Below are 10681 nucleotides of genomic sequence, written 5' to 3'. Positions count from 1 at the left end.
ATACGTTTTTCCCGTAATTGACGCGTTCAGCAAGTTCATTTGACTGTACCCCACAAAAACAGCTGGTACAGCAGAAGTGATAAACAATCTAAAGAAGCAATCTATCATCTTTGGAAATCCTAGACGAATCACATCCGAAACTACAATAAGAAGAGAAAGGAACCTATCCAATACCAAGAAGGAGACATTGTTGCCATCCAATAAACTCAGCAACGTCCAGGCTCCAAGTTTAACTCTAAGTTCCTTGGACCGTACCAAATATTGAAGAAGATGGGAAATGATCGCTACATGGTCCAAAAGATTAATGGTACTAAAGGACCTACAGGCACAACAACTGCTGCTGACCACATGAAGATCTGGGATCAAACTGAAACTGACGATGAATCCAACGGATATAAGTATGCCCAAATCAACCAAAACAGGATGCACTGAACGAGTGGGAATCGTTAAAAACGACCTCCAAAATTTAAAAGAAATTGAAATATTTGAAAAGATCTTTAGTGACGATGTTCTGGATTATGTAGTTACACAAACAAATATTTACTCATCTCAAAAAAACAACCACATCTTTTCTGTCTCAAAATCTGATATCAAAATATTCATTGCTATATTATTACTTACGGGATACCACCAATTGCCAAGTGAAAGGTCATATTGGGGCCTCGACGAAGATCTGAAAATACCATTTGTATCAGATGCCATGTCAAGAAATCGCTTCTTGGAGATAAAAAAGTTTCTCCATCTTGCAGACAACATGGCGTTAGACAAAACTGATAAAATGTCAAAGTTGCGCCCACTTGTAAATCGATTAAACCAAAGGTTCCAGCAGTGGGGAGTGTTCCATGAAGACGTTTGTATCGATGAGTCGATGGTAAAGTTTTTTGGCCGCCATACCAGTAAACAATTTATAAAGGGAAACCAGTAAGGTTTGGCTACAAAAACTGGTTATTATGCAGTTCTACTGGTTATTGTTATTCCATTGATACATATTGTGGAGCCAAAGATAAACAGCCAGGAAACCAGCAAAATAAAGTACCACTGGGATCCCGAGTAGTCCTTGACCTGATCGAAACCATCTCTGTTCCATCAGATCACAAACTGAGAGACAATAGGCTTAAGCAGTGTCCACTCACTAACAAAAAACTATTTCAGAAAAAGGACAGGGGTTACTCCGAACATCAATACGACCAAGCCAGTGAACTTTTATTTGTACGATGGAAAGACAATAGCGTGGTTACGATGGGTACAAATTTCGACTCCGTAGAACCTACTGCACATGTTAAACGTTGGTCAACAGTTAGCAAAGCTAGAGTTGATATCCCGCAACCAGCTTTATTTAAAACTTATAACAAGTCCATGGGTGGAGTAGACCTACATAATCAACAGCTCAATATTTATAGAATAAGTATTAGCGGAAAGAAATGGTGGTGGGTGTGTGTTCACTAATCTGATAAATACAGCAGTCGTTAATGCTTGGAGGTTACACCAACTTATGAATGAAAACAACCAACTTACTTTGCTCGACTTTCAAAGGACCCTGGTCAGACATTATTTAACTTGTTTTTCAAAATATTCTTATAAGAGAAAGAAACCCTCGGATAGTACCTTGGCAAGCGTAAGAATGCATGAAGGCGGTCATTTTCCCAAAAAACTAGCCAAACCACTGAGATGTGTTCAATGTCACCAACGAATTCGATGGAGTTGTGAAAAATGTAATGCTACCCTTTGCATTGAAAGGGATTGTTTCAAAATCTTTCACTCAGAATGATAATAAATTTTTTTATTGTGTATTTTAGAGAATAATACTTTCGTTGTGTCGTTCTATGTACTTTTTCATTTAAATTNAATGATAATAATTTTTTTTGTGTATTTTAGAGAGTAATACTTTAGTTGTGTCGTTCTATGCACTTTTTCATTTAAATTGATGTTGAATAATAAAACTTATTTCTACGAGAAAAGTTGCGGTGTTGTGCCCACTGTACCCGTACAGGTACATAAATGTATCTCATAAGTTTCAAATTTTTCAGGTATGGTTTCATTTAAAATTTTGTTTAAACTAAAATTTTCAACCCAGTTTTGAACAAAAATACTTTCTTTAAAAAAATCGTGGGCGTTAATGGGTTAATGAAGTTCATTCGAGGGCGAATGCGATCCAGGATGGCCGAGTGTAGAATCGGTGAACTACGCGTGTGTATATGTGTAGGTACCGCGAAGTGCGTACGTGATTGCCGCGGGGTTTTTGCACGAACGATATTATCACGTGTAAGGCGAGTTCGAGAGAAGAGTCGGGGTGAGATCGGTCGCGAAGCAAGACGTTTTTACTTTTGTTTGCCGTTGTTTAATCGTCTTCATTAATATCATTTTGATTTGTTTTAATTCTTCCATAAAACCTTTTATATTACTATCTGTGTTTGTTTTTACAATAAATACCTACAATAATATTCGGACTATTCTCAAACCTATCTCTGCACTACAGACGCGGGCAAATATGCACCAGGCGCTATTCTATCTGTAAGAACCCGACTTAAAGGAGCAATTCCTAATTATATTTACAAGCAGGACACTCAATCTAGCGAGAGAGAATGTTTGGCTGTCGTCCGGGCTGTTAAGCATTTCAGACCTTATTTCTTTGATACAGTTTACAGTCATTACGGATGATGCGGCAATTAAATGGCTATAAAATATATCAAATCCATCAGCCAGGTTAGTTAGGTGGAGGTTGATAAAGCCTGAATATAAGTATGACATCATTTATAAACCAGGAAAACTAAATACTAACGCTGATGCTCTATCAAGATGTTACGCATTAAATTCCAACAAAGAATCAACTTGACGATCTTCCGAAGGAATAGTCAGAGAAGTAGATTTGGATAACTTCATCATCATCATAAGGTCATCAGTCCTAAGACTGGTTGGACACGTACCTCCACTCTTTCCTATCCTGAGCTGAACTTCGCACTTCCCTAAAACGCACTTCCCTAAAACTAGAACAGCCCACATCCTTAACTATTTGCGAACAGTAATCTAATCTAGGTCTACCTGTACCCCTCCTACCTCCTGTTTCTGCCTCTAATATGTCTCTGACTAGACCTTCATGCCTGAGAAGGTGTCCTACCAACCTATCTCGCCTATTTTTTCTTGACTTCCATAGAGTCCTCTGTTCTCCTATTCTTTCCAATACCTCTTCATTTCTAACCTTTTCTACCCACGATATCCTCATCATCCGCCTATAACACCACATTTCGAACGCTTCTAACCTTTTCTTTTCCGCCGCTCCCACTGTCCATGTTTCGCACCCGTACAACGCCGTGCTCCAAACATACACCTTTAACAACCTTTTTCGAATTTCTAAATTAACCGTTCGCGAGCATAGAAGTGACTTCTTTTTATTAAAGGCGACACGACCCTGCGCTATCCTCTGCTTTATATCCCTACTACTCCTTCCATCCTCACTTATCTGACTTCCTAGGTATCTAAAATCAGCCACTTCTTCTAATTTTTCGTCTCCTATCTTTATATTCGCTCTTTCCCTACTTTTTCTTCCCTTGCATATCAGTATTTTAGTTTTACTTTTATTTATTTTCATACAGTACTGATCTGTCAGTACCGCTTCCATTTTATTTAAAGCTATCTCTAGGTCCTCCTTGCTAGATGCTAATACTGCTATATCATCTGCAAATCTAAGCATACTAATCTTTTGCCCTTGCACATCTATCCCTACAGTTGTACTGTCTTTAATGATGTTGATGGCGTCTTCGATGTATAGATTAAAAAGTAGCGGTGACAGTGTGCATCCCTGCCTGACTCCCTTCCTAATATTTACTTCTCTACGTTGCATCCCCAGCTCTATAACTGCCTGTTGCTCTTTATACAAACTAAGTATCACTCTTCTATCTTTGTAATTCATCCCTACATTTTTAAGTATATTTAACATCTTGTCCCATTTAACATTGTCAAAAGCTTTCTCTAAATCTACAAATCCTATGTACGCACTCTTTCCTTTTTCTATCGTTTTCTCTATTGCTACCCGTAAAGCTAGAATGGCCTCCCGCGTTCCTCTATTTCTTCTAAACCCAAATTGATCTTCCCCTAATAGTTCTTCCGCCCTTTTTTCCATCCTCCTCTGTACAATTCTAGTTAAGATTTTTGACGCATGGGAAGTTAAGCTAATTGTTCGAAATTTCTCGCACCTATCCGCGCCCCTCTTCTTAGGTAATGTTACTACTACGTTCCGTTTATAATCCTCTGGGACTTTCCCCGTTTCGTAAATGTGACTAACTAACTTAAACATACGATCTCTAACCTCTTGTCCTGCATGTTTTAGAATTTCCCCCTGTATCCCATCTACACCTGGCGCCTTATTATTCTTTAAATTTTTTAATGCTACATCGAACTCTTCTCTCATTATGGGATAACCAAGCTCATCTATTTCCACACTATCTTCCTTCTCTAATATATCTCCTAACTCAGGGCCTGCGTAAAGGTTCTCTAAATATTCTTTCCACCTATCTGCCTTTTCCTCATTTTCTATCAACATGACCCCTGCCTCGTTTCTTATATTATTACTACTGTATCCTACATCTCTAAAATTCCTTTTAATTATATTATAAGCCTCATCGGTTTTACCTACTTCAAACTTTTCTTCTACTTCTTTACACATCCTATCAATCCACTGCCCCTTAGCTGCCCTACACTTCCTAATTATTTCCCACTTTATAGCTTTATATCTTTTTTGCCCTTCTTCGTCTGTCCTGTTTTTGTATTTCCGCCTTTCGTCTATTAATCCTACAATCTCATTTGTTATCCAGGGTTTCCTACTTTCGTTTTGTTTAAGACCTAGTACCTCTGTAGCTGCTGACTTTAGACACGTTTTAATGCAGTTCCATTCTGTCTCTATGTCCCCGTCATTCGTTTCTCCAGCCGCCATTAGTATTTGGTCTGTCATTTTACCTAGCCTATCACGCGCTTCTTTACATTTTAGCTTTTCTAAGTCGAGACGTCTCCTACCTGCCCTCTTTTTCAGAATTTTGAATTTAAGATTGGTCTTCATAACTACTAAATTATGATCGCTATCTATATCAGCTCCTGGATAACTCCTACAGTCCTTCACTTGATTTTTAAATCTTTGCCTAACAAGTATGTAATCTAACTGATATCTCCCTAAATCACCTGGCATCTTCCACGTATAGCGCCTCCTAACGTGATGGTTGAATAAAGTATTCGCGACGGTTAAGTTATGTTTATCGCAAAATTCTATCAGCCTATCTCCCCTATCATTTCTATTGCCTAATCCAAAAGAACCTGCTATTGCACCCACTTTACCTTCACCTATTACTGCGTTGAAATCTCCTAAAACTATTAGGTTGTCCTGTCCTTTCACTAAACTTAACACGTCTTCTATATCTGCATAAACTGCTTCTACGTCTTCATCACTGTAAGATGATGTAGGCATGTAGACCTGCACTAATACCGTTCTTACCGGCTTTGAGTTTAATTTAACCATAACTATCCTATCGCTTTTTTGTAAATAACTTTCTACACTCTGCCCTACTTTCCTACGCATTACAATTCCTACACCTGAATTACCTTCTACAGATCCTGTATGTATTACTCTAAAGTCCCCACTCCAGAAGTCTCCAGCTTCGGGCCAACGGACTTCACTTATACCTACTATATCTAATTCTAATCTATCCATCTCTATTTTTAAATTTTCTAATTTCCCTACCTGCCTCATTGACCTAACATTCCACGCTCCGACTCGTGAAACATTGCACCTATCCCTATTGCACTTATTGATGACATCCCCCGAGGTAGTCCCCGCCCGGACATCCGAATGGGGGACTAGTTTACGTCCGGAGTGCTTTACCCCAGAGGACGCCATCATTTAATTTCAGTAGTTGAACGTTTTACTCGGGATCATAATGTGGTGGTTTCCCGTTGCCTTCCACATCGCAGTATTGTGCATCAGAGTGCCATACCGATCCTCGTGATCTCTGCCACCCTGAGTACTGAAAGAGCTGCTGCCCTCTTTCAGGGACTTGTCTTAGTCTGGTTTCTCTTTAAGAACCCCTCCATTATGGTTGAACCTATGGTCCGGCTCCCTAAATCATCGAAACTCGCAAGCCGATCCACCCACTCTAGTTTGTACCAGAGTTTCGTCAAGGTTCAAGTCCCGTCGGATCGGTTGGATAACTTGATCGAAGAAAATTTAACTCCGTCCAGAGAACAAGAAGTTCACGAAATAATTAAAGAATTACATGCCGCCGCACAAACAGACGAAATTAGCAGCTTAATATAAAAGCACACGAAATAAAATCAGACGTCGAAATAATTGCATATCTCTTTAATGATAATGAAAATTTCATAAACACCATGTTAATAGATACAAATATTAAAGAAATATGAATATGAATTTATATACCTCATTAGACGAACATAAAATTACTTATTGTTTTTACGATTTTACTAACAAACGAAGAATTAATCACTTCATTATTATATTTTTTTCTGCCCAATACTATTCACCATTTCATGTAAAAGTACAAATACAAGTTTACTATATCCACATTGTTAGCATGCGACATAAAAGATGGATCCCAATTTTCTTCAGCATCGAAATGTATTTTTAGTTGTTGTTTATACGATGATGGAAAACTTGCATGAGCCAGGACCCNAGTCCTCTGTTCTCCTATTCTTTCCAATACCTCTTCATTTCTAACCTTTTCTACCCACGATATCCTCATCATCCGCCTATAACACCACATTTCGAACGCTCCCACTGTCCATGTTTCGCACCCGTTACAACGCCGTGCTCCAAACATACACCTTTAACAACCTTTTTCGAATTTCTAAATTAACCGTTTGCGAGCATAGAAGTGACTTATTTTTATTAAAGGCGACTCGACCCTGCGCTATCCTCTGCTTCATATCCCTACTACTCCTTCCATCCTCACTTATCTGACTTCCTAGGTATATAAAATCAGCCACTTCTTCTAATTTTTCGTCTCCTATCTTTATATTCGCTCTTTCCCTACTTTTTCTTCCCTTGCATATCAGTATTTTAGTTTTACTTTTATTTATTTTCATACAGTACTGATATGTCAGTACCGCTTCCATTTTATTTAAAGCTATCTCTAGGCCCTCCTTGATAGATGCTAATAGTGCTATATCATCTGCAAATCTAAGCATACTAATCTTTTGCCCCTGCACGTCTATCCCTACAGTTGTACTGTCTTTAATGATGTTGATGGCGTCTTCGATGTATAGATTAAAAAGTAGCGGTGACAGTGTGCATTCCTGCCTGACTCCCTTCCTAATATTTACTTCTCTACGTTGCATCCCCAGCTCTATAACTGCCTGTTGCTCTTTATACAAACTAAGTATCACCCTTCTATCTTTGTAATTCATCCCTACATTTTTAAGTATATTTAACATCTTGTCCCATTTAACATTGTCAAAAGCTTTCTCTAAATCTACAAATCCTATGTACGCAGTTTTTCCTTTTTCTATCGTTTTCTCTGTTGCTACCCTTAATGCTAGAATGGCCTCCCGCGTTCCTCTATTTCTTCTAAACCCAAATTGATCTTCCCCTAATAGTTCTTCCGCCCTTTTTCCATCCTCCTCTGTACAATTCTAGTTAAGATTTTTGACGCATGGGAAGTTAAGCTAATTGTTCGAAATTTCTCCCGCCTATCCGCGCCCCTCTTCTTAGGTAATGATCTCTAACCTCTTGTCCTGCATGTTTTAGAATTTCCCCCTGTATCCCATCTACGCCTGGCGCCTAATTATTCTTTAAATTTTTTTAATGCTACATCGAACTCTTCTCTCATTATGGGATAACCAACCTCATCTATTTCCACACAATCTTCCTTCTCTAATATATCTCCTAACTCAGGGCCTGCGTAAAGGTTCTCTAAATATTCTTTCCACCTATCTGCCTTTTCCTCATTTTCTGTCAACATGACCCCTGCCTAGTTTCTTATATTATTACTACTGTATCCTAGATCTCTAAAATTCCTTTTAATTATATTATAAGCCTCATCGGTTTTACCTACTTCAAACATTTCTTCTACTTCTTTACACATCCTATCAATCCACTGTTCCTTAGCTGCCCTACACTTCCTAATTATTTCCCACTTTATAGCTTTATATCTTTTTTGCCCTTCTTCGTCTGTCCTGTTTTTGTATTTCCGTCTTTCGTCTATTAATCCTACAATCTCATTTGTTATCCAGGGTTTCCTACTTTCNGAAAACTTTTCATTTTTAGAAGATCAACAGATATTAATTGGTGATTATGTCTTAGTAAGATTTTCTACAAAAAAAGTAATAAAACACTACGTTGGCACAGTTATCGAAATTTTGGAATCGGAAGAATATGTAGTAAACTTTATGCGAAAGACTAATAGTGGTTTTATTTTTCCTGAACAAGAGGACGTATCAACAATTTTAAAGTCTGACGTGGTTTCTAAATTGCCTAAACCAATTTCTACTCCGGGCACTTCCAGAATGGCGTCATTCCTAAAGTTTAATGTTAACTTTTATGGTTTAAATGTTAGTTAAAACTTTCATATAATAATATTCTGTTTGACTAGTTGGTTTATTAAAAATGTTCTATTTTGGTTTTTGGTATCAAAGCTAACAATAAACTATGTTAACCTATGGTGTTGCTTCATTTAAATATGCACCAGGCGCTATTCTATCTTAAGAACCCAACTTAAAGGAGCAATTTCTAATTATCTATACAAGCAGGACACTCAATCCAGCGAGAGACAATGTTTGGCTGTCGTCTGGGCTGTTAAGCATTTCAGACCCTATCTCTTTGATACACAGTTTACAGTTATAACGGATAATGCAGCCTTTAAATAGTTATAAAATATATCAAATCCATCAGCCAGGTTAGTTAGGTGGAGGTTGAAACAGCCTGAATACAAGTAAGAGTTTATTTATAAAACAGGAAAACTAAATACTAACGCTGATGCTCTATCAAGATGTTACGCATTAAATTTCAGCAAAGAATCAACTTGACGATCTTCCGAAGGAATAGCCAGAGAAGTAGATTTGGATAAATTGATCGAAGAAAATTTAACTCCGTCCAGAGAACAAGAAGTTCACGAAATAATTCAAGAATTACATGCCGCCGCACAAACAGACGAAATTAGCAGCGTAATATAAAAACACACGAAATAAAATCAGACGTCGAAATAACTGCATATCTCTTTAATGATAATGAAATTTTCATAAACACCATGTTAATAGATACAAATATTAAAGAAATATGAATATGAATTTATATACCTCATTAGACGAACATAAAATTACTTATTGTTTTTACGATTTTACTAACAAACGAAGAATTAATCACTTCATTATTATATTTTTTTCTGCCCAATACTATTCACCATTTCATGTAAAAGTACAAATACAAGTTTACTATATCCACATTGTTAGCATGCGACATAAAAGATGGATCCCAATTTTCTTCAGCATCGAAATGTATTTTTAGTTGTTGTTTATACGATGATGGAAAACTTGCATGAGCCAGGACCCCTCTCGCCATCGGCAGTTTCCCTATAGTTATGTTTTCTTGAAAATTTACCAAGGACTATATTTGCGTTCTCTCGCTTCATTTGAAAGTTGATATTGCATGCTTTGACCATAATGAAAATGCTCTTGTAGTTATAAATATTTCACGAGAGGTTGCGTTATTAAAGTACCATGTTAATGTTGAAGTAGATCATTTGTTAGAAGACGTAGAGTGTTTTTGATCCATTTTACTTGTTATTCCACAACAAGGTCTTTTAATGGATCTTATGGTTTCTTGTGTTATCTCTCCCTCCGTATATTTTAAATTATTGTTTATCTGAAAGGCTTGCAGAGCCGCAATTAATGAACTGTTATCTCTCTTTATTAAGTTATTTAATTCTTTCAAAGTTATTGGACTAACAATGTCAGTAAAATATTCAAATTTATGTAGATAATTGATAACAATATTTTTATCATTTTTTTTAGTTGTTGATAATAAAATATCCTACGCTGAATAAAATGAACATAATGGATACAACACTAATAAATCATACACAGAATTCATCATGTTTAATGTCCGAAAACTGTTTACATAATAAGATTTTTATAAAATGTTAACATTTTAATAGTTTTCAATTTTCTAGTTTTTCTTTTTTGCATACCATGTATATATGTGTTGTTTTTTTAACCACTGATTTGTTTATTAACTTAATTGCATTCATTACCAGCAAGGAAACCAGTATTGATTGGTGAAATAGTATAAAAGTTGATACGAACTCGCACAAAGCAAAAATGATTGATGCAGATTATAATTTTTTAAAGGGGGTTTTGCACCCAAGTTTAGCGGTGAGCTTACTTTATTATTTAATTTCATATTTTGTATAATCAACAGATAATTATATCTGTTTTTAGGAAAAATTTATTGTAGTGATGGTGGCGGTGGTAGTTCCACCGAGGCCACCATTCATTTACCTTGGTGGTGCAGGTGGGTAGCGATATTATATGAGAGACCACCAAAATTTAGTCGAAGTTTGGAAAATGTAAGTAAACGAATACTTTTATTATAGCCATTAACATTCATACAATTTTATCTTATTTACAGAGCCGATTAATGAATAAAATATTTTGTATTTATATATAATATCTCTCTTTATTAAGT

The 10681-nt window shown here is 36.6% G+C and overlaps 1 protein-coding gene across 1 annotated transcript in view; it reads left to right on the top strand.

Annotated features, from left to right (window-relative positions):
• Window positions 1-754: 754 nt before the first annotated feature.
• Window positions 755-10681, top strand: part of LOC112904078 (putative AC transposase) — a 19604-nt gene continuing 9677 nt past the window's right edge. The window contains 1 exon segment of the mRNA XM_025973302.1: window positions 755-871. Within this exon segment, the coding sequence (XP_025829087.1) occupies window positions 755-871 (117 nt within the window).

This window comes from Agrilus planipennis, unplaced genomic scaffold (genome assembly GCF_000699045.2).
Source record: "Agrilus planipennis isolate EAB-ADULT unplaced genomic scaffold, Apla_2.0 scaffold81, whole genome shotgun sequence".
In the NCBI taxonomy this organism is placed as follows: domain Eukaryota; kingdom Metazoa; phylum Arthropoda; class Insecta; order Coleoptera; family Buprestidae; genus Agrilus; species Agrilus planipennis.
The sequence above is the reverse complement of the archived record's forward strand: the minus strand, read 5'-3'. Positions and strand labels throughout refer to the sequence as shown.